General features: G+C 47.8%; 1 protein-coding gene across 5 annotated transcripts in view; it reads right to left on the bottom strand.

The window, feature by feature from the left end:
- Window positions 1–1,969: 1,969 nt before the first annotated feature.
- The window catches only part of Rnf41 (ring finger protein 41), a 32,312-nt gene continuing 9,336 nt past the window's right edge, over window positions 1,970–24,945 (bottom strand). Inside the window, exons 1-6 of one of the 5 annotated variants that reach the window (XM_085683206.2) lie at window positions 11,914–12,026; window positions 10,987–11,138; window positions 6,346–6,617; window positions 5,373–5,508; window positions 4,950–5,053; window positions 1,970–4,119 (exon numbers count right to left, since the gene is read on the bottom strand). In XM_085683206.2, the coding sequence (XP_085539332.2) occupies window positions 3,768–4,119; window positions 4,950–5,053; window positions 5,373–5,508; window positions 6,346–6,617; window positions 10,987–11,028 (906 nt within the window). In that variant the 5' untranslated portion in view covers window positions 11,029–11,138; window positions 11,914–12,026 and the 3' untranslated portion in view covers window positions 1,970–3,767. Of the gene's footprint in view, window positions 4,120–4,949; window positions 5,054–5,372; window positions 5,509–6,345; window positions 6,618–8,485; window positions 8,590–10,986; window positions 11,139–11,913; window positions 12,027–24,945 lie in introns of those variants that run through there. The other 4 variants (XM_085683207.2, XM_048418430.3, XM_048418429.3 and 1 more) reach the window with 4 other exon arrangements.

Raw genomic sequence — 24,945 nt, 5'->3', positions numbered from 1 at the left:
GCAGAACAAATGGCCTCTGCCTCAATCTTCCTGCTTCAATCTTCAGAGTGCTCAGACTACAGATGTGCAACGTGGCAGAAGGCTCAACACGGTCCATGCATAGCACAGAAGGCTCAGCACGGTCCATGCATAGCACAGAAGGCTCAGCACGGTCCGTGCATAGCACAGAAGGCTCAGCACGGTCCGTGCATAGCACAGAAGGCTCAGCACGGTCCGTGCATAGCACAGAAGGCTCAGCACGGTCCGTGCATAGCACAGAAGGCTCAGCACGGTCCGTGCATAGCACAGAAGGCTCAGCATGGTCTGTGCATAGCACAGAAGGCTCAATGGTCCAACCAGTTTCTGTGCACGAAAGTGTGGACTCCAGACAAATAACATCCTTTCCCCAACCCCTGTGTCAGGAGAACTACAATAGATTCACATCAGCTTCAAGATAAAGGGTCAACTAGTTCAAGACAGAGTTGAGGGTTAGAGAGATGGATCAGTGGTTAAAGAGCACTGGCTGTTCTTTCATAGGACCTGGGTTCAAACCCAAGCACTCACATGGTGGCTCCCAACCATCTGTGACTCCAGTTCCAGGGAATCCAATGCTCTTCAGGACTCTATGGGCAACAACCATGCATGCGGTGTACAGACACACACACACACACACACACACACACACACACACACACACAGGCAAAACACTCATATATGTAATCTTTTTTTTTTCGTTTTCCGAGACAGGATTTCGCTATACTTTTAGAGCCTGTCCTGGAACTAGCTCTCGTGGACCAGGCTGGCCTCGAATTCACAGGGATCTGCCTGCCTCTGCTTCCTGAGTGTTGGGATTAAAGGCGTGTACTACTACTGCCCAGCCATATTTATTTAACTTTGTTTACAGTGTTCTGTCTGCATGTGCCTGCAGGCCAGAAGAGGGCACCAGATTTCTTTACAGATGGTTGTGAGCCACCATGTGGTTGCTGGGAATTGAACTCAGGACCTCTGGAAGAACACTCAGTATTCTTAACCTCTGAGCCATCTCTCCAGCCCCCCATATATGTAATCTTAACACACACACACACACACACACACACACACACACACACACACTCATATTCACACTCTTTGGTGGTTTCTCACAGTAGGAAGAAAGTAGTAATAAATACGTTTAGTAGAAATGTGTGAGCACATATTTGACTTGCATGTGCATACCCATAATTTCCAGGTGGTCAGAAGAGGACGCTGGGTGTCGTTTTATTACTCTGACTTATTCCTTTAACCTTTTGTTTTGTTTTGTTTTTCAAGGCAGGGTTTCTCTGTGTAGCCTTGGCTGTCCTTGAACTTACTGGGACTCAAGACTTGCACCACTACACCCAGCTACCTTATTCCTTTGAGACTGAACTTGGAGTCTATCACTGAACTTGGAGTTATGGTAGGGATCAGCAAGTCCCAGTGAGCCTCCCATTTCTGCCCACTCAGAGAAGGAATTAAAAGACGATCTTGACCGTGCCTGGTTTTTCTGCACATGATGGGAATTTGAGCTCAGACTCTCATGCTTGGGCAGCAAGAATATTTTCCTCCGGAGCCACCTCCCCAGTTCAGGAGAGTCCTGATCAAGGCTGAAGACAGCAGGACAGTGGTTTCCGCCTCCTTCCTACAGGTATATCAGGAGGACCCTAGGGAGCAGAAACTTCCTCACTTGCTGTCGGCTTCCAGATCAAGGGTGCTTGCTGGAAAGCGAGTGCCAGCAAGTCTTCTGTAGCATCCCCAAAATGCAGGGCCATTTAGGAAAACGGAATTCAGGCCAAAGGCACACACTACAAAGAGAATACAGTTCAGCCGACTGGAGGTAGGAAGGACAGAGCACATGATGGATACACAGCTCCCACAGACATTTAAGGCTTCGCAAAGTCAGTTTAAGGGACACCAAGCAAGGAAGGTGGTCAAAGCAAGGAAGCATTCTGCACATAAGGGGAGCGATTAAGAATTCAAAGTTGAGTGAAAGATTTATTAGTGCAGGGAACACCATGGACAGCAGAGAGAGCACAACAGAGAAGGGCAGACACCGGCGCAGAGGGCATGGAAGCTTTAGCCTCCTCGCTCATCCGAGAGTAAGGGAGGGACAGTGTGGGCCTGGGCGAGGCAGGCGGGGCAGAGAGGAAAGAAGAAATGTAGTAATCCAACTAAGTACAGCAGCCTTCAAATACCTGAGCAGTGTCCTGAAGCTGGGACACCCGCCTTCTCCTTACGGTCCTCAAGCTACATCCCCCACCCCAACCCAAGGGTGTTGGTCAACTACCTAGACCAACAGCTGGCCTGGAATGAAACTCCCAGAGAGAAGCTACTGTATGGTGAAGGGGAACCCAGACCCCGCCATTCCCACTCCAACTACTGTTCCTCCTTGCTCACCCTACCAGTCACACAGGGATCCCGCAACGGCCCAGACAGCCTTGAGTGGACTTGGGTCAGGCAGTGTACTCAGGCTGCATTTGGAGACATCTGACTTGTACCCCATTTGAAGATCAGGACCCAGATAAACAGAAGTTTCCTCAGGAAACGGGAGAAGAGTCGCCTTCAGAATGTATATGCCAATTCTAGGGTTTCACAAGATCAGGAGGGCGGGAGCAAATTCTTCATGGGGCACAGGTATTATCTCAGATAGGGTGATGGAGGGTGGCGGGGGGTCAGAGCAGGTATCAGACCAAAGATTGTGCTGGAAAGGAAACATATAAAACAGGTCCTACCCAAACCCACCCTACCCAGAATCCCCACAATAGGAGCAGCAAAAGAAAGGTTTTAAGTTTTGATTTTTTTTTCTTTTTTTCCTTTCTTTAAAAAAAAAAAGTAAATAAATTAAATTGCCAGCAATGTGGCCGGGCTGGAGAGCAGGGTGGCCATAACCAGGCCACTCCATGGAAACAAAAGTGGGTAACAGAAGGGATTTGTGACTGCGAAATACAAACAATGCTGAAGGAAATCAAACTTACTACAATCACAGGGCTGGGGAGGGGCTTGTGGAGGTACCATGGACACGCCATGAGAGGCAGTGCCTATCCTGGTCAGCAGAGCCAGACAGCAGCTTCCTGCTGAGTGTATGAACCCCAACGTCTAACCTCCACCCCAGCCCTGCCCTTCCCTAATTATGAAAATGGGTGGGAAAGGAGAGTTCAAATGGGCATCTCAGCGTCCTAGCCTGCACAGCCAGCAAGGCCGGCAGCTCCCAGGTGGGCTGCACAGGGATGCACTTGGCACAGAGCTCCAGTCTTCCCCAAGAGCCGACAGTGGTGAGCAGGTCCTGCCTCGCTGCTGACTAAGAGGCTGTGGTTAACCCTCAGCACTTCTGCTGCTGTCTGCCCTGCAGAGCTGCTCTCACCGCTGCCTGGAGGCAGCAAGCCCGCCTGCTCGGATGCCCTGGTTTCGGAGGAGAGGGACAGTTAGAGATTCCTCACTCCGCCCTGATCCTCTAGGGAAAACAAATGTCTTTGTGCTTTCTGAAAATGTTTGGGAGCCAGGGATCTTAGGCAGGAGAATACAGAAGTGGGGATTTCTCCACCCAGACTGAAACTTTACAGACATTTGGGGGAATGAATATGGCAACAGGCAGGAATTTGGGTTCACCCACTGAAAGGCTGACCAAAGTGCCCCAAGGTCCTTCGTGCCAGAAAAGCAGGGAGTGTGTGGCTCAATTATAAGCCGTGGCGTAAGGACAGGGGAGAACTCAGGGCTCAGAGGCTGGAGCAGTGGGCTTTCCAATTCTACCTCTCCTGGCAGCCAGTCACACTCTCTCAGATCTCCTCCACACCGTGCGCAAAAATCATGACGAGCCCCGGCTCCTGCACCATGTCATCGCCCATGTGCTGGTTCTCACAGGCCATCACCACTACGGCCTGCTTGCCAGGGATGCGCTTGGCCACGTAGTTCTCATAGTAGCGCCGGTTCATCTGTCTCGTCTCTAGTGTGGCCAGGCCCTGGGGCCAGCTCCGTTCGTGGGCATTTTCAATAAGCTCGTTGACAATGGAGGCCGGGCAGCCACTTTCCACCAGGGAGCGCTTGATCACAGCCTGGAGCACGGCATCAGGCGTGGAGATCATCCCTCCCCAGCGGGTCACTCTAGCAGGCTGGAGGGAGTTCACCCACCTGTGGAGAGGGGTAGGATGCTCATTCCAGTCACACCTTCCTCTGCTTTGGCTTTTTCTCCTAACAGAAATGACTACCTGCTCTGCAGGGTAACTGACTTTCTTTGCAGCACTGGTCCAGAAAACCCGGATCTCCCTAGCTGGTCCTGTCTAGGTCCCATCGCTCACCATATTCACCCCCGCGAGTCTAGACTGTTATTCTTTGAGGCCCCAATGTGTGCCAACACGCTGCAGTGCCTGCTTTCCCGGAGCATACTGGATAAAGAGCTGCGTCCCCTCAGCACCTCTGCGCTCCAGTCTCACACTCACAGTTTGGTCCTATCAACTGTGCAGGCCTCCTCAACCTCCCCTGCTCACTTGCTGGGTTGTACACACTTCAGATGCTTTCCCTGGACACACCCTGCCTCTCCGCTCCTCTTTTTTTGTTTTTGTTTTTTTGAGACAGGGTTTCTCTCTGTAGCTTTGGAGCCTGTCCTGGAACTTGCTCCATAGACCAGGTTGGCCTCGAACTCACAGAGATCTGCCTGCCTCTGCCTCCCTAAGTGCTGGGATTAAAGGAGTGCACCACCACTGCCCAGCTCCTCTGGGTTGCAAATTATCAGTTTGGTTCTGAGTACCCTTCAGCTGACTTTGACAAACTGCATCCGCAGGTAGGGTTCCCCCTCCGTCTACCCCAAGAGATCAGTACTGGAGCTGAGGGTTTGGCTCCTCTTGCTGCCCGTCCTCCATCCAGCAGTGGCCCTGCCCAATTTCTCTTATTGCCCTCCTCTGCTCCTCCTCCTTTGGGGCCATGGAGCGAGAGACTGCACACCCATCCCGAATGACACTCACTCGAGAATCTCATTGTACTCGATTGTCTCCTCCAGGTTCTGAAGGTTGGGGTTGACACTGCGGATCGCACGCATGTAAGCCTTCAGCAGCTGGATGTCTCGCTTCTGTGGGGGGAGGAGAACCAGAGGGGACGGTTAGGTCAAACAGCAATCTGAGAATGAGGGTGCTTGGGATATCTAAGGAACAGTACTACAAATTTCTATGAGAGGACAGGCAAGGCTGTCTCACCCCAGCTGTCTCCCCAGGACTTAGAGTGGCTTCGTGAAGAAGGCACTCACTCCGCAGGTGTCAGGTCAACGAGTGACGTGAGTGGAATGTGGGAAGTGAGAACAGCCCAGCTGATTCTCTACTGCTGTGGTATCATGGGGGGAGTCTGTGGTGGGCAGGTTATTTAGGCATGCCCCCTCATCCTCTGTGCCCCACCTGTTCTGCCAGCTGGTGCTTGTGTTCAGCTGATGTCTTCTCCAGTTCTGCGATGCGCGTCTGCTGCTGTTGCACCACGGAGCGCAGGTGCTTAATGCAATTGTGATTTGGCAGCTCATCTTTGGGCATCTCCAGGCTGCAGTCCAGAGCAGGGTAAGAGAGAACAGGCTATTCAACAGGACATGTGTGCTAACAGCTTCTTCTGTGACAGAGCGCTGCCGAGTTGTCCGCTGCTCACACGACTAACAATCTTTCCAGCCTCCTCTCTTCGCTTTCTTCTCCCAAACATGCTCCTGGCCCCACATACTGAACTTTCACCCAACAAGACTTAATGTTGCAGAGGACCCCACCAACACCTTAAGACAAGGTCTCGTGCAGCCCAGACTGGCCTCCAACTTGGGCCAAGGATGACCTTGACACTTCTGACCTCGCACCTACACCCCCAACTTTGTGTATATAGATAGGAAAGCAAGCACTCTACCAACTGGGAGCAATACATCCCCACCCCCACCTCATCTTCTGAGCCTCTAAGAGCCTGCCTGATTCTTAGGATGTTGTTCTAAATTAGGAGGGAGACTGCCGTGTCCTGTCAGGCTACTCTGTGGGAGTCTCCAGCACACATATTTCTTCTGGGGAGTCCTGGATCGCCGTTCCAGGTAACAGTGTTTACTCAAATATTTCCCACCCCACACAGACAGAAAATAGGGCAGAGGGAACACGAGAGGCTGGAAACTAGAACAGGCACACTGATAAAGAGAGAGGATATTGGACTGGAGAGAAAGTAAAGTGCCTCGGTCTTCAGTGTTATCAGAGGATCGCTGCCCTCTTTCTTTTAACAATACAAGAGCAAAATGGTCATAGCTGGAAAGTGAGATCTGCGGGCAGGGAGCCGAGGAGGTCAGAAGTGTCCTTTGCCTACAGGAGCATAAATGGGAAGGCTTTATCTGAACGGGGTGGAGGGAGGGACTCTCACCCACAGCCCTGTTCACAGGTCACAGGCCGCTTCGGGTTGTGCTCACAGTCACTGAGGTGGGACATGAGGTTGTCAAGCCGTACAACAGCACTGCAGCCAAACACAGCGTTGTCACAGGCGATCTGCAGCTTTGACAGCATGTTCCGCATGATCCGGGGCACGGGGCGCAGGTGGGCGACCGTGACAACGCTGCGGTCTACCGGACACGTCTGCTGCTGAGAGAACCATTGGGTGATGCAGGCGTTGCAGAAAGCATGCTCACAGTGAGGTGCCTAGAAGGGACAGGGAGGCGCAAAAGGGACACAAGGGAATTATCAGGAGCTGAGAGCCTGGATCTGATAACTATTAAGTTGGGAGCGTAGCCTCCAGCCCCTGGCATCCATCCCAGCCCCCAGACCTGGGAGTTGCATTGCTCTGTACTCCAAATTCCAGCATGTCAGGTCCTGACCCCTCCTGGGGCTGGGGTCAGGACCACTTCCACAGGGTATTTAAGTGGGCTCCCAGAGGAGAAACATGTGGTTCTGGGTTTGCATGGGCTTCCTGCCTTTCTGTTTCCCCGCCATGCGCTCAGCCACCCGAGAGCATCATTCTTAATAAAATGATGGGCATTTTGATTTGGTTTGATTTGACCTAATCGGATTTCTTGTGCTGGCGGAGCTGCCTTTCTTATTATTTTTACTTAACAATAACCATGAAGCCAGTCAGGCCTCACAGCAGGTTCTAGGCCCAGAGGTCCAGGGGTTGGTCACGGGGTCATGGCAAATTACAGATCTATCTGGGGCAGGGCGTTTTCGGGTCAGGCACACGACTTACTTCTGTGTTCAAGAGTCCAGAGGAGTTGTTAGCCAAGACAAACAAGGTTACACAACAGTAAGAGACATAAATAACCCCTAGGACAATGGGGTGATGACACAGGCGGTCAGTCACTAACTGCTGACAGGACTGCACACACAACAATTGCTAAGACGTCTAGAGGAAGGCAAAGTCGGCCACAGCAGATCCCAGGCTTGAAGAGGATTCAGATGCAGTTTAGAGGGGGCAAAGCCTCACTAACCACAGCAGAAATAACACAGTACAAGAGCTGGGTGGTGGTGGCGGCACACACCTCTAATCCCAGGAAGATTTCTGTGAGTTCTAGGCTATCCAGGTCTACCGAGTGAGTTCTAGAAACCTATCTTGAAAAACAAAACAAAACAAAATAACAACAACAAAAAAAACAAAACAAAACAAAACAAACAAAACCAAAAAAAAACACCAAAAGAGAAAGAGAGAGAGTACAAGAGCTGCTTGTGGCCGTCTCGGGCAGAAGTCTCATGAGTGCCGGCCCTAGATGGCAGGACCTTATTAGCCCAGGAACCAAATGGAGCTGGTGAGATGACTCAGCAGGTTAAAGCCGGATGAGTGGAGTGTGCGCCCTGCCAGCTGCTGCTGAGTTCCAGGGACTGTGTGTATTCATGAGCATACACAGACACACTGAGCAAACACGTAAGAAAGCAATCCAGCTGTGGGGTGCACATCTCTAATCCCAGCTCTCAGGAGGCAGAGGCAGGCGGATCTCTGAGTTCTGTGCCAGCCTGGTCTACAGAGTGGACTTTATCTCAACAAACAAGCAACTGTCCCCTAGGATCCCTAACAAACAGGTGGGAGAGACGGCTCCGCAGTTAAGAGCACAGGCTGCTCTTCCAGGACCCAGGTTCAGTTCCCAGCACCCACACGGCGCTCACAACAACCTCCACCTTTGGTTTCAGGGGTTCCGACAGTTTTTTTTTTCTACATACGTGTGGAATTCTCCTTTCCCTTTCTCTCACACACATACATACATGTAAATAAAAATAAAAAATATTTTTAAGACATGAAAGGAAAACAAAAGACCCAACAACAAAGCAAGTAGCCAGAGTCAGGAAAACTTTCTTGAGAGGTAAGAGACTTCGCTATGAGGCCTCAAGTTGTTCTTAGGCTTGTCCTAACCCTCCCGACTCACAGCTGCTACACCTGGGCTCCTAACCAGGGGATCTCAAGGTCCAGGCTAGTTGGATTACATAACCATTACCCTGTTTCAAAAACCAAAGCAACTCCTCCTCCTAACTACCTCCCCACAAATAAATAAATAAATAAATAAATAAATAAATAAAAGATGTACTCATTTCTTTGAGAAGGTTGGTCCCCTGGTCCCTGAGACAACACTTTCTGGCACTCAGCAATGGCAGCAGTACCAGGCTAGCTTTTGACTTCCCGTGTGTGCAAGTGCAGATGAACCGTGAAGCTGCTTCCCCCACCGTGGCTTCCGGAGGCGGAGCTCGCCATCAGGCTTGTGTGGAATGTGCTTCAGCCCTCTCACAGGCTCAAAGGCAGGGCTGGGGAGACGGCTCAGCAGGGAAAGGCACACTCATGCCCACTCACACACACACAAAATAATACGTAAAATGTTAGTGGCCCCATGTTTTTAGAACAAAGTCACATGTAGGCTACCCAATCCATGCAGCAGCTATGTAGGGAAGGCAGGTGCCAGCACACCTGGGTGATCTTAAAGTGTGTAAGAAAAAACAACCTGAGATCTGTCTACTTTTCTCCTTCTATTGCTACTAAACCACTCCAAGTTCCTATCACACCATCTCTGACCTAAATTATTAAGTATGCCTTCCAACTGGTTTCTCTTGCCTCTTATTATCCAGGCTGCATCTATCAGTCAGACGATCATTTGAAAGGGCAAACCAGGCTGGAGAGACGGCTCAGTGCAGAGAACCTGCCCGGCAGGAACAGAGCCCGGCTGCCGTCTCTAGCACCACCAAAAAAGAAAAGGAGCAAGGGAGCCAAATTCCTGGCTTCCCCTAAACACCCGCCGTCGTCTGTGAGGCACTAACTAGAGGACTGGCGAGATGGCTCGGAGGGTAAGGGTGCTTGCCGCATCCCATGTTCAGTACCCAGGACTCCTGTTGGAAAAGATAACTGAATTTCCTAAGTTGTCCTCTGACCGGTGTGTTCAAGGACACACACTCGCAGACACACTCTAAATGTAATTTTAAAAAATGTAAATCACATTCGACAATACTTCTTTAATTTATTTATTTATTGGTTTTTTTTTTGTTTTTTTTTTTTTTTTTTTTTTTTTTTGAGACAGGGTTTCTCTGTGTAACAGTCCCGACTGTCCTGGAATTTGCTTGTAAACCAGGCTGGCCTCGAACTCACAGAGAGCTACACTGCCCCCATTTTAAAGCCTGACATGGTGACACACTACTGTAATCTAGCACTCAGGAAGCAGAGGCAGGCAGATCTCTAGGAGTTTGAGGCCAGCCTGGTCTACATATCAGGTTTTAGAACAGCCAGGGCTACATAGAGAAACCTGTCACCAAGAAAAAAAAAAAAAAGATGTTTTACTAAAGAGATACCTAATAAACTAATAAAAACTACTACCTATAGGTTGGGCAGGGTAGAACATAATGTATATTCCTCAAGCTAGGGAAGCTGAGACAGCCTCCGCCTCCTGAGTGCTGGGATTAAAGCATACACACCACCACACAGGCTCAGTCAATGATCTTAACTATTAAACCATCTCTACTACCCCCTGATCTCTTTTCTTCCTTCCTTTCTTTTTGGTAATTGGAAAAAGTTTTTTCACACAATCTCTTCTGAGCCCCTCCAACTGGACACATACAGGGAGTAAGAGACCTTGGAACACTCAAGTTTTAAATGGGAATCTTCATCAACGCCCTCGACACAGGGCTCAGAGGATCCTGAACAGGAGGTGGGAAGATCTTAAGAGCCAAAGGGGACAGAAGGCAGCAAGGAATCACGGCCGCCTAGACAAGACTCAGCAGGACAGAGGCAGCTATGAACCCACAGAAACTGAGGCAGCATGCACAGGTCCTGGGCCCAAGCCAGCCAGCGTCCCAGCACTTCCTGGAGGAAGCGGACACGAGACCCATTCCTAACTGAGAAGAACCACAAAGAAAAATTAGGTTTCCCCTGACCTTTAACAATTTTACTTTTATTATTTTCTTTTCTTTCTTTCTTTTTTTTTTTTTTGATTTTTCGAGACAGGGTTTCTCTGTAGTTTTTGGTGCCTGTCCTGGAACTAGCTCTTGTAGACCAGGCTGGCCTCGAACTCACAGGGATTCGCCTGCCTCTGCCTCCCGAGTGCTGGGATTAAAGGTGTGCGCCACCACCGCCCGGCTACTTTTATTATTTTCAATCATGTGTAGCTGTGAGTGACTGCGGGGGACATGTATGTGAGAGTGGGTTCCTGAGGAAGCCAGAGGCTTTGGGACCCCTCAAAGCTGGAGTTAAAGCACCAGAGAGCTTTAATCAGATGTGGTGCTGGGAATTAGTCTGGGTTCCCTGGGACATCAGCAAGTCCTCGTAATCACTGAGACAGCTCTCCAGCTGCAGCTTGATTTCATAATCATTTCATTCATAAATAAGTAAATAGTTCCGTGGTAAGACAAGCGCACACAGGCCCTTAGAAACAAACCAACTACCACGAGGGCCACAAGCCTACTCCCTAAGGAGGGGAACACTGGAGACGGGGGCGGCTCCTGACTTTGGGCTCACAAACAACCATTCATCTCTACAAGTGATTCTCCTTAAATGACAGTGCCAGGAAGCAAGCAGTGCCCTTCTAAGACCGGAGGAAGCAGGACCCACCCTGTGACCTCTTGACACCACCGGACAGTTGCTCATATCCATGTAATGTGCCTTTAACGGCAATAGGCTCCAAAGATACAGAAGAGGGCTCTGGTTCCAGGACCGACAGCCACTGTGATGGACCTGACTCTGCTCCTTCCGGCGGCTGAAAACTGGGGAGGAAGAGTCAGCTCAGTATGGAGGGAAGTCAGCCCTGCAAAGCGTCTAAAAGCAGCAATGAGATGACTGTAGTTGGTGCCCTGGTTTGGAAAACTGTATCATCTCAACTGGCCAGGTGGCAAAGGAATAATTGGCATTTGCAAAATGAGGGCAACAAGGCCCATGGAGGATGACATCCCACGCACGTCCGTGTCCGTGAGATTCACATTACAGTTTGCCTGGCAATCCTGAGCTTCTCAACCTATCCCAGGAGAAGACAAATGTCTCAGAGCCTGGTAGGGCTGGTAGAGAAAATGACCTATTGGTCTGGCAGCTTTCACATTATGGCTCCACCAAACCTCCCAGTAGCTCCCAGGAAGAAAATGGGATCCCCATCTGTTAGGTGTTAGACTCGGGGCTGGCAAAGGAGGTTCCAGGGAGACAGTCGGGCACACAAACATTCGTTGTCTGAGTGCAGCATGAATTGATGGACAGAGTATAGACCTTAGAGTTCTTACAAGAAAAGCAACTACAAAGCCATTGTGGGAAGAATAAACAGCTGATTATTGTACACCACAAATATCTCAGACCGCAGGATATCTGACCCAGGTCTAGATATACTCCAGGATGTCATATTTTCCTGGTAACCACAAATTCTCCTCGGCACCAAAGCTCTGCTGGGGGCAGGAACGGGAGAAGAACACAGGGAACCCCAGAAGTCCATTCCTCAAGAATGGTAGTTTTACTGCCATAGGCTGCCCCCACAAATCTGCCCTTAGACCCACTCACCTGTACTGGCTCCTCCAAGACGCCGCTGCAAATAGGGCAGATGAGGTCCTCGTCAACGTCCCCCTGGAAACGCGTTACGTCATACCCCATGTCTCATTACTGAAACCCAGGTCCTGGAAGCAGTAACAGGGAAAAGAGGTCACTTCAGAAAAAACCTCATTGAGGTGGTCAAAACACTGGCTTACTGCCAAATCCCATCATTCATTCAACGGACATTCATTGAGAACCTACTATCCAAGGGATGTGAGGACTAATCCAGGGGAGAGCAGACACCACATTAGCACACACGATGAGATGCAAGTGTCAGTGGAGGCTTAGACAGACAGAACTCCAAGCCCAGGCTGGAAGAAGGGAGGGTCTAAGACGTTTTCCAGAAATGTGTCCTCAGGGCAGTGAGAGCCAGCTAGGTGGAAGGCTGGAACTGCAGAGCCTTAGGCCCAGATGGGCTCTGAAAAAGGCTGGCCTGAGGCGCACAAAGAACTGTCAAGACACAAGTCTAAACAAGCCAGCAAAGGCCAGGCCACCAAGAATTCCATGTGGACTTAGACTCTGGTGCAAAGGCTATAGGTTGTCACTGAAAGGATTAACAATGAGCTGATGACATTTCTCTTGCCTATTGTGCACGAGTCCCTGGGTTCAATCCTCAACATCAAAAACTATTACTGGGTACAGTGGCACACACCTTTAGTCTCAACACAGGAGAGGCAGAGGCAGGCGGATCTCTGAGTCCAAGGCCAGCCTGGACTACAAAGTCAGTTGCAGGATAGCCAGGACTACATGAGACCTTTTCGCAAAAAACCAAAACCAACCGGAAAAAAAAAAAACCAAAAAACCTCATTGTGCCAACAGGGGAGTGAATGGAGACAAGAAAAACTGTAGGTGACGGTGAGAACCTGACGAGTGCTGTGGCGGGGACAGAGAGGAGCAGAGCTGCTCGGCTGCTTGGAGCTCCCAGGTCAAACCCGAAGTCAGACTGAACACTGCCCACGGCCTCTCTGTCCACCCGACCAAAGAGTCAGACTGAACACTGCCCACGGCCTCTCTGTCCACCCGACCAAAGAGTCAGACTGAACACTGTCCACGGCCTCTCTGTCCACCCGACCGACCAGTTAGACTGAACACTGTCCACAGTCTCTCTGTCCACCCGACTGACAGGTCAGACTTGAGTTGAACACGTGATGTTGATGCTGATCCATCAGCCTGTGATTTTCTTGAAGAGATGAGTCAGTTCTCAGGGACTCAGAGTCAGACCATCCAATTTTATTTTGTTATTATTATTGTGTGTGGGATGGGAGCACACATGCCATAGTACATACATGAAGTCTGTAGGTCTGTAGTGGTTTGAATGAGAAATGTGCCCCACAGGCTCAGGTATTTAAACACTCAGTCACCAGTTGGTGCCACCACCTCATTTTCCGTTCTCTCATTCTCTCTCTCTCTCTCTGTACCTTCCCCCCCCATCTGCCTGCCTCTCTCTTTCCCCTCCCGCTCCCCCTCCGTTTTCTCTGTGTGAGGATAAAAGATGTAACCAGTCAGCTGCCTGCTCCCATTCCTGCCAGCGCCCAAGGCCTTCCCCACCATTACGAACTCTAGTCCTCTAGAACCTTAGGCAAAACAATCCCTGCCTTAAATTGTCCTTGGTCATGGTGTTTCATCACGGCAACAGAAAGTGACTAGACAGTTATGTTTTGGTAATTTCCAGCCTCCTGAATTTTAAAAAAGTTTATATAGAAGCAAAACAACACCTTAGCATCACCTAGGAAACCTGTAAGGGAGAATGAATTAAGAACCGTGTGTCGCAAGGCATGGCGCTACACACCTGTCATTCGAGCCCCCAGGAGGCAGAGGCAGGCGGATCATGGCTGGCCTGCTCTACATGGTTCCAAGCTACAAACTAGACAGTGAGACTCTATCTCAGGAACAGAGCAGGCTGGGGAGATGGTTCAGGAAAAGTGCTCTAAGTGAGGACCAAGCTGGGGAGGCAGAGATGGGAGCCCCCGGGCAGGCAAATCAGTGAGCTCTGAGCTCAGTGACCAGTCCTGCCTCAGAAAATAAGGACGGGAACACCTGGAACACTGTGCTCCACACACATGCTCACATGCATGCACACATGCTCACATGCATGCACACAGTAAATTAAAAAGAGCTGGTCAAGTTCATGCTTCACTCGCTAGGAGTGTTTGGCTGACACATCCATTGCTGTTCAATCCTCAGCATAACAGAAAAATGAAAAATAGCAGTTTAGTTAAAAAAAAAATCTTCCCAGCGGCCGATTGGTGGTGTAGTGCAGCAGTAGATTGCTTGCCTAGAACGTGTGCATGCAATCCCTGGCACTACAGAAGGAGAATCTTTTAGCTAGTGTAGGGACACACCCCTTTATTCCTAGCATTGCAGAGGTGGAGGGAGAGGCTTGACACAAGTTCTAGGCCAGCCTGAGCTGTACAGTTGAGTTCTAGTCTACTCAGAGAGACCCCATCTCAGAAATAAAGGACAAAACCACCTTCCTAACCTATAGTGTACACACACACACACACACACACACACACACACACACACACACAGAGTAAACATTTGCCGAGTACCACCCACACATCAAGAGGCCTGGCAAATCCTAGTTCCTCTAAAGTCACTAATGGAGTCAACACAAGGTTTAAGGAACATGGATGCCTTTGAAAACTGATCCAAAGCCTTTAATCCCAGCACTCGGGAGGCAGAGGCCGGTAGATAGTTGTGAGTTCGAGGCCAGCCTGGTCTACAGAGCCAGTTTCAGGACAGCCAAAGATACACAGAGGAACCGTGTTTCGAAAAACAAAACAAAAAGAAAGGAAGGAAGGAAGAATGAAAGGTAGTTGATTCAAAACTGACTTTCCAGATAACTTTTAAACAATTTTACAATTTTCTCAGCCTTGGCAACAACACAGTAATTTGGAGCTAGGTTTTTTTTTTTTTTTTTTTTTTTAGTTTCTCAAGACAGGGTTTCTCTGTGTAACCACCATGGCTGCCTGGACCTCACCCTGTAGACTAGCAGGCCTTGAACTCAGGGAGATCCACCAGCCTCGGCCTCTGCTTCTCAAGATCTGGGATCAAAGGTGTGTGGGCGGCTGCCTTGCACAGTGTAGAATGTTAAGGAGTTCTGATATCTGCCGCTAGAAGTCTGCAGCATTCCCCAAGTGTGACAAACAAGCACCTTTCCGGACCCCGAGAGAGAAGAACTAGCCCTGGCCAAGGACCACTGCTCTAGGAAGATGAAGTCAGCATCGAGGCACATGACAGGCCTCTGACACAGATAAAAGAGCAAGAAGCAAACCACAAAGCAGTCCGCACGGGACACAGTGTTTGCCCAACGTGCATTAAACCCTGGGTCTGATCTCAGCACTGATCAAAATAACAAAACATCCTGATTCTCATTTTTTCCCCCCAAAGACAGGGTTTCCCTGTGTAACAGTCCTAGCTGTCCTGGAACTAGCTCTTGTAGACCAGGCTGGCCTCGAATGCAGTGATTCACCTGCCTCTGCCTCCCAAGGGCTGGGATTAAAGGCATGCACCACTACTACTGCCTGGCTTCTCAAAATATTTTTAAAAATTATTTTTATGTGTTTCGGTGTATAGCTGGAATATTTCCTTTGTTCCGCCCGGTCCGCTGGACCAGTTTCTCTCCTGCCCACTGGATCCTGCAGCCGCTTTTAAAATAATCATTCAGAGGCTTAATATTAATTATAATTTTTTTGCCAATAGCTCGCACTGCTTATTGGCTAGCTTTACATACAAATTAGTCCTTTTCTAATAACCTGTGTATCGTCATGTGTCCCATAGCTTTCAAGTAGTGCTTTGGCATCTTACTCTGCGAGCAGCTGCTGGTGTCTCCCTGACTCGCCTTCTTTCTCCCTGTATCTCTGTATGGATTTCCCACCTAGCTATATTCTTTTTTGTTAAATATTTATTTATTTGTTATGTATACAATATTCTGTCTGTGTGTATGCCTGCAGACCAGAAGAGAGCACCAGACCTCATTACAGATGGCTGTGAGCCACCATGTGGTTGCTGGGAATTGAATTCAGGACCTTTGGAAGAGCAGACAATGCTCTTAACCTCTGAGCCATCCCTCCAGCCCCCACCTAGCTATATTCTGCCCTGCCATAGACCAAAGCAGTTTCCTTATTAACCAATGGTAATAAAATGCATTCACAGCATACAGAGGGGCATCCCACATCACCTTCCCTTTTCTGTCTAATTAACTAGACAGTCACAGTTACAATCCTCTCATATCTCAGCTAAGGGCATTTTAGGTACAAAACTTGGGACTCTTCAGACGAGAACAGCTATTGGACTATTACCTACGGTCTGGACATTTAGAATGTGCTTCTTGCTTCATGTTGTTCTTGTTGGTTGTAATTTCAGTTTAGTTTATGTTACTACCTTTTCTTATGGACAATACTTGATAGTTCTTATTGTAAACAGTTTATGTGAGGATTAGAACATTCTTAATTAGAAAGGGAAAGTGTAGGAGCTTGATCCGTTTAGCTAATGACATTTGGAGGTGACCTGACATGGGTGTGGCTTTTTTCTGATACTTGATGGGATAAGAATGGGGGGAGGGGAGAGTGAAGGTGGGGGGAATTTGTGCTCGCTTGCGTGCTCTCTCTCACTCTTTCTTCCCTCCTTCCCTCCCTCCCTCCCCCCCCCCTCTCTCTCTCTATCTCACACACAGATGCGAATGGATTCTGATGCACAGGTGACCAGGTTCAGAGCACGTAATATGTATGCACTCCACATGCATGTCTGGTACCCATGAAGGCCAGAAGAGGGTGGTGGATCTTCTGGAACTGGAGTTACAGATGACCTGAGTCACCTGTGGGAGCTGGGAAACAAACCCAGGTCCTCTGAAGAGCAGTCATTAACTACTGAGCCATCGCTCTAGCCAATCCTCAAATTGTTAATATTTTATCACATTTGTAAGTTTCTCTATAAAAACATCTAAGTGGATGTATTTTATGTGAGCATGGGGTTTTATACATAGTGCACAGAACACATGCAGGCAAAACAAGCAAACACAAACAATAAAAATAAATATCTCTAGAGGAAAGATTCTGAGAATAACATTTAGACTTAACACCCCTTAACGTAAACTTTGTTCCTTGACAATTTCATACACTAAACACTCTGGTCCTTTCTCCTCCTTCTCCTTCGAACAGCACCCTCCTCCCTAGACACCGCACTCTCTCTTTCCCCTATTTACAAGTTTTAGTTTTGTTTAGTGTCCCACAGAGTTTAAGTATGGCTGTCTGAGTGACCTTCAGTCTGGACTTCCACGAGAGATTGTTGGGCTCACCAGTGGATACACAACTGGTTTACAGAGATATTCCAGAACAGCCAGAGCTACTCAGAGAAACCCTGTCTTGAAATACCAAAACAAAAACAAACAAACAAAAAAAATAAAAAAAAAACTGGCTAGTTAAATAAGAATACTGCTCATTTTGGGTTTGTCTAACCTTTTCTCTCTACTAAACGAATGCTATTTGTGGTAAAACACCAAGAAGTGCTATCTGAACTCCGGGAATCAGACCAAGAGCAGAACTGCCAGTCCGGATGACGCCTGTGACTCTATCTGCCCTGTAGCTCAAGGCTGCTAAGGGTCTCTACTGCTGGGTTGCTACTTTTCCTTGGTGATGAATGACCGTTCAAAGAGACTTTTGAGTGTGCATATACTTAAAATATTCTATGCAAGAAACTGACATGAGTTGACCATGGTGATGCACACCCTTTGATCCCACCACTCAAGAGCAAGACGCAGAGGGATCTTGGAGTTTGAGGCCAGCCTCACCGGTCTACACAGTGAGATTCAAGAGAACCAGGGCCTATATAGTGAGTCCCTATCTCAGAAGAAAAAAAAAAAGAATTAATACAATCAATTTTCTGGATTTTGTGTTTTGTTTTGTTTCTCGAGACAGGGTTTCTCTGTGCAGCCTTGGATGTCCTGGAACCAGCTCAGTAGACCTCAAACTCAGAGATCCGCCTGCTTCTGGTTCACAAGAGCCGGGGAACTAAAGGTCTGTGCACAACCAGACTACCGCCGGCTGTTTTGTTGTCTGTGTATGTGTGTGTTTGCTTTTTGGTTTCTTTCTTTCTTTCTTTCTTTCTTTCTTTCTTTCTTTCTTTCTTTCTTTCTTTTTTTTGAAATGTGCTCTGGTGTTTTGCCTGTATACCTATGTGAGGGTTTTGGATCCTGAAGTTAGAGACATGTGTGAGCCACCATGTGGGTGCTGGGAATTGAACCCAGGTCTTCTGGAAGAACCACCAGTGCTCTTAACCATCTCTCCAGCCCTTTTGCTGTTTTTTGTTTGTTTGGTTTTTGTTTTCAAGACAGAGTTTCTCTGTAGCTTTGGAGCCTGTCCTGGAACTCGCTCTGTAGACTAGGTTGGCTTCAAACTCACAGAGATCCATCTGTCTCAGTCTCCTGAGTGCTGGGATTAAAGGTGTGCGCCACCACCACCTGGCCTTTAGCTATGCTTTTAAGACAGAGTCTCATGGAATACACAGGAACTGGCTCTGTAGCGGACCACCTTGAATTTCTGATCCTCTTGTTTCTGCCTCCCGAGTTCTGGGGTACAGACATGTGCCACCAGGCCCAGCTAGCTCTCTGTTTTTAACTTGTAAGAGGATACAAAGGCAAACAAGCAAATTTAACCTCTGACCTCCTGCATCTCCTCCCTGGTTAGGATGCTGAGCATGTGCCTGCAGGCCTGCTTTATACAGGGGCCTCAAGTTCTATACAGCTGAGCTCCTATACGCCCCTAGGTCTTAAACTTTGACTACGGTAGAGTCTTGCATTCCCCGCATGACTGGAAGTTTGCATTTCCTCCTAAAATGAACTGCTGCAGTTAAAGCTCTGCTTTTAGCGCAGAAACAAATCTTTTTCCTGAAGCAGACACAGGTCCCATGGGGTAAGGCACCATCTTCTGTCCTCCATGGGTACCACGCTCACATGTGGTACACAAACATATGCTTTGGTTTTGTTTGGAACTCACTAAGTAGACCAGGCTAACCTAGAAACTCACCTGCCTCTGCTTAGAATTACAGGTATACACTATTATGCCCACTTAAAAATAAATTTAAAACAAAATAAAAAAAATAGCCCATGTAGTAGGGAGGGAAGGTGGTGGAGGAATCAAAACACATTAATTATATGCACGTATAAAATTCTCTAAAAAAAAATCTATCAAGTTAGAAAATCTAATCTAAAAAGTTAGAAAACTTTTTATGCTTACTTTGACAGCACATATACTAAAATTGGAACAATAAAGAGAAGATTAGTGCAAGGACGTATGAAGTGCTTTTTTTACTGTGAGTGAGGATACAGCGTGTATGTATGTGATGGAGGCAGAGGTCAACATCAGTGTCTTTCCGCCTTATGTTGTTTTATAATCGGTTAATTTTGTCCATGTGTACTAGCTCTCACCTGCATGTCTATCTATGTACCACATGCATGTAGTATGCAGAGGCCAGAAGAAGGTGTTGGGTCTCCTGGAGCTGCCTTACAGAGAGTTGTGAACCACCATGTGGGTGCTGAGAAACACTCCACCATCTCTTTAAGTTTTGAGAGAAGTTCTCTCAATGAACCTAGATGGGCTAGACTGGCCAGCAGACCCTAGGGTAAGGGGCAAAGTTCAGTCATTATACCTGGCTTTGACAGGGCTGCCAGAGTCAGAACTCATATCCTCGTGATTGTCTGGTGGGCGCGTTACTGACTCTGCCCCGTCCCAGAGTGGAGGACAGAGGCTGACTTATGGAGGTTGGTTCTCTGCTTCCACCATGTGGGTCCTGGATTGGACTCAGGTGGTCCGGCTTAGGGGCTAGGTGCCTTTATACACCGAGGCGTGTCAGAGCCCAAGACTTTCAAGTTTACTAGCTAGAGTGGAGGCTCACACTTACAATCCAGCATTTAGGAAGCTGAGGCAAAGGACTGATGAATTCCATGCAAGCCCCAGGTATACAGTCAGACACAGCTTTAAAAAACGTAAAGTATTTAGGGCTAGAGATGTAGCTCAGTTGGCAGAGGGCTTGATTAGCACGCAACAAGCACCAAACCTGACCCTCAACAGCACATAAACCAGGTGTGGTGGTAAACACCTAACCTTACCACCCGGGTAGTGGGCTCAAGGTCATTCTCAGCCACACTGAGTAGGAGGCCAGTCCGAACCACAAGATACAGTCTTTAATTAAAAAATAATAATAATTCATGCACTCAGCAGTCACATCTCTGAGAGTTTAAGACCCGTTTAATCTACATAGTGAGTTTCAGGCTAGCCAGGGCTACACAGTGACACCCTAATCTCAAAAATAATAGTAACAATAACCAAACAAATACATAAATAAGTAGACTATCTGGGACCGGAGAGATGGCTCATTCTGCTCTTACAGAGGTCCAGAGTTCAACTCTCGGGACCAACAGCAGACAGCTCACAGCTGCCTTTAACTCCAGCTCCAGGGGATCATATAATTAAAATACATTTAAAAATTTACTGGTGTGTCTGGGGTGCTGTTGAGACGGTTTAGCAGTTAAGAGCACTTGCTGCTCTTATAGACGACCCTAGTCTACTCCCAGAACCCACACAGCGCTAAAAACCACCTGTAACACCCTCTCCTGCCGTTCACTGGCACTACATGTACACAGTGCACAGGAAAAAAGCCCCCACACATAAAATTACATAAATTTTTAATACATATGTCATATATGCACACAATAGTAATTTTAAATGTTAGAAAACTTCACTGACATTTGTTTTATTGTTTTTTGCCCTACGTTTCCTACAGTGATAATGTCTTGGAATTTGTTTGGGGAGAGGGGAAGGGTCTCAGAGAGCAAACACAGTGATTATGTTTTATTCATACTGATGAATGACGAAGCCAACATATATTGAACTTTACTATGTGTCTGTCATGATTTTAAGCACTTTTAACTTATTAACTAATCCTAGACAACTCTATGATGTAGACACTATCATTATTCACGTTTCAGTGATGAGTAACAGAGGCATAGAATTTAAAAAGCTTGTCCGGAATCACAGGACAAACTGGTGGTCAAACCAGATTCAATCAAAGCCAGGCAGACTGGCTCCAGAGCCAGTCTTTGAACCACTGTGCCACTGTGCCGCAGCAGCGTGGAAACGCCGGCTATAAACAGTGTGTGCACTGCAGGTCCATTTTACAGAAGCAGCCTTTCCAGTGGCGTGCGTAGGGCCGGGGAGGGGCTCAAGGGATGAAGGTGTCTGATGCTCAGCCTGATGGCCTGAGTCTAATCATCCTTGAAACCAACATTATGAGGAGAGGGATTCCTTTTTTTTTTTTTTTTGGTTTTTCGAGACAGGGTTTCTCTGTGTCGCTTTGTTGCCTGCCCTGGAACTAGCTCTTGTAGATCCGCCTGCCTCTGCCTCCCGAGTGCTGGGATTAAAGGTGTGCACCACCACCACTGCCTGGTGAGAAAACTGTCTTTCAAGTTGTCCTCTGATCTCACACACGCACTATGACATACTGAGTACATGCCCACACATGCACATACACACACTTTTTTATGTAATAAGAAACCAACATGGTTTTAAAAGAAATCTAGATGTTAGACTTCTGTTTTAGCTCAATGTTACATTTTTGCAAGATTTACTTAACAATTATCTTTTTCTGTCTTGTTCTTTTCCCCTATGTATATATGTACTTGTATGTTTATGTGTGTTTGCCTGTGTGCATGAGGACTCATGTGTTCCTATGTGTGCAGAAGAGGCTCCAGGCTGACATCAAGAGTCTTCCTTGGCCAGAGCTCAGCTCTCAGTCACCACTTGTGCATCAAGTGGTGTAAACGTAGAAGTCTCCCCACACCCTTTTTCTTATTCTTAAGTAGCAACACAGATAGAGGCTCATGTCTCCAATACTAGCACTTGAGAGGTAGAGGTAGGAGGATTCCTAGTTTGAGCTAACTTTGCCTACATAACAAATTCCAAGACAGCCAGACTACATATCTAGAGCTGCCCCTGGGCCCCCTGAAAAAGCCAAGAATGGTGGCTCACACCTTAATCCCAGCACTTGAGAGGCAGAAACAGGAGGGGTCTGAGGCTAGCTTGGTCTAAATAAGGACCTGTCTTAACAACCTGCCTGAACCTCCCTGTGCTGAGATTACAGATGTGCACCAAGTTTAGTTTTATGTGGTGCTAAGATCAAACCTGGGGCATCATGCATGCTGGGCAAGTGTTCTAGCAACCAACCTTCAATCCCAGCACTGCTAGGCTAGGGTGTAGCTTAAGGGAAGGACACTTGCCTAGCAGATCTAAAGCTCTGGGCTCAATGCCTAGCATAGAAACATGCAAGGAGAGAAAGAATTAAATGAGGGAGGGAAGGAAGGAAAGGCAAGCTAATAACACCTTAAAAACACAAACTACATGAGATTTCCATGGCCCTAAAATAAATACCATGGGATGTTCTCTGACTATACACAGACAGCCAAGGGGAACAGAAAGCTTCTAATGGTTAAGGAATTTGCAGTCCCTCATGGTCCCTACCTATCAAGTCAGAGTTATAACAGCCTGTGGAGATGCTAGGTGTGTGGTTTGGGATGTAGCTCCGTGATAAAGCACTTATTGGGCATGCTCGAGGTTTTAGGTCTAGAACAGAGCAGCAAGTCAGGTATGTTGGTGCCCCATTTAATCCCAGGACTCAGAGGCAGAGGCAAGTGGATCTTCTGTGAGTCTGAGGCCAGCCTGGTCTACATAAGAAGTTCCAGGACAGCCAGGGGTATGGAACAGAAAGCCCTATCTCGAAAAACACAAACAAAGCAAACTTAACAGCAGCACAGGCATTGTTATTTCTTTTTTTAAAGGTGTGCTGACTAGTTTTATGTCAACTTGACACAAGCTAGAATCATTAGAGAAGGAGCCTCAATTGAGAAAATATCTGTATAAGATTCGGCTGAAGGCAAGCCTGTAAGGCATTTTCTTAATTAGTGATTGATGTGGCAGGGGCCATCCCAGACTGGCGGTCCTGGATTCTACAAGAAAGCAGGCTGAACAAGCCATGATGAGCAAGCCAGTAAGCAGCTCTTTTCCACGGCCTCCAGGTTCCTGCCCTGCTCGAGTCCCTGTCCTGACCTCCTCCGTGATGAGCTGTGACAGGGAAGTGTGAGCCTCTCCCACTTGCTTCTGGTCATGGTGTTTCATCACAGCATCAGTAACCCTACCCATGAAGAAAGAGGTACCAGGGTTATGGGGTATATGACCATGTTGTTTCTGAGAGGACTGTGGGAAGACTTGGGGACTTTGGGCTAGGAAATCCATCGAGTGTTCAAAGCTGGGGGCTCTGTCCCGAGGAACCTTGGCCTCTTAAGAACACTGAGATTACTGCAGATGGGGGGAGGGGGCTGGCTCATGAGCCTGCAGAGGGGAAGTGAGAGCCACCTGAAGACTTTCAGGGTCAGTACCTGTTGTGAGTTAAGAATCTGTGTTTCTGGTCAGCTGGAATGGAGAGATTAGCAGGGATTGAGACGAGACTAGCATCACTGAGGGTAAGGAGACCAGGCTGGCCTCAAACTCACGGAAATTTACCTGCCTCTGCCTTTTTAGTGCTGGGTCTAAAGGTGTGTGCACAGGCCTTTAATGCCAGCACTTGGGAGGCAGATGCAGGCAGATCTCTAAGAGTTTAAGGCCAGCCTGGTTTACAAATTGAGTTCCAGGACAGCTAGGGCTGTTACATAGGGAAACCCTATCTCAGAAAAAAAAAAAGTGTGTGCACACCATTCCCAGCTCTTTAAAGCATGCACATTTGCTAAGGCAAGCATTAGAGTAGCCATCTTAACTCATGACTTATATTTTAAGGTGAATGGGCATGCTGTCCCCATTCTCAACAAATGGTGAAGGGCAAGTGAGAGGTAAGTGATGCAGTCTCTCTCCTCCACTCCCTCAAAACAGCCTAGACTCAATTACTACAAAGAGATGAATGGTGTGGGAGGTTCTTCTGTCTATGTGTTGCCCTTTACTGCCTAATGAATAAAGAAACTGGCTTGGCCTACAGCAAGGTAGAACTTAATTAGGCGGGGAAAACTAAGCTGAATGCTGGGAGAAAGGAGGTGGAGTCAGAGAGAAGCCATGGAGCTGCTGCCGGAGACAGACATGCTGAAACTTCGCTAGTAGGCCACAACCTCAGGGTGATGCACAGACTAATGGAGATGGGTTAAATTAAGATGTAAGAGTTAGCAAATAAGAAGCTACTGCTACTGGGTCAAGCAGTGATTTAATTAATACAGTTTCAGTGTGATTATTTCGGGAGTCTGGGTGGCCTAGGAACAAACAAGCAACCTCCTTACTACAGATGAGACACATGAACAAACAGCTCCACAACCTGCCTCAGCCTAAGGAGACTGAAGACTCTTAGGAAATTTAACTGGTGAAATTAGCTGGTTAAAGGCCTCCCAGGGGTCCCTAGAACATGTCATCCTATCTCTCTGTCTCCTAATAAACAGATCTAGAAAGAAGTGACATTCCCTTGCATTAATCCTTGCTTACGAAAGGGACTTGAGATAACCTAATGCTAACTACTCAGTTTAAAATAGCCAGTCTCTACGTCATTGGTTTTCATCAGCATCTCAAGTTAAACTCTTGTGCTCACCACCAGAACACTTACTTTATGGAATGAAGTAGCCTGGTTCAAGAACAGAAAATAAAGCTGCTCTGGGCTGGAGACAGAGCTCAGTGATAGATTGTTCACTTAGCTTGCCTAGGTTTCATCTCCATTACTTCACGTAAGATGGGGCTGGTGTGGTGGCTCACCAGGCTAAGGGTACTTGATATACAATCCTGGTAACCTGAGTTCAACCCCTGGAACCCACATAAAGGTGGAAAGAGAGAAGTGATTCCACAAAGTTGTCTCTGACCTCCACGTGTGCCAAGGTACAGCTCACATACCCCATCATGCAGACAAACTAGCAATACATTAAAACAACCACTACCAATTCTGAGTCTGAGCCTTAGGTCTAATGCTATCCCGACCATGTGTTAC

This window comes from Myodes glareolus, chromosome 26 (genome assembly GCF_982192425.1).
Source record: "Myodes glareolus chromosome 26, mMyoGla1.1, whole genome shotgun sequence".
Lineage (NCBI taxonomy): Eukaryota > Metazoa > Chordata > Mammalia > Rodentia > Cricetidae > Myodes > Myodes glareolus.
Note: the sequence above shows the minus strand (reverse complement) of the source record. Positions and strands in the feature narration are given on the sequence as shown.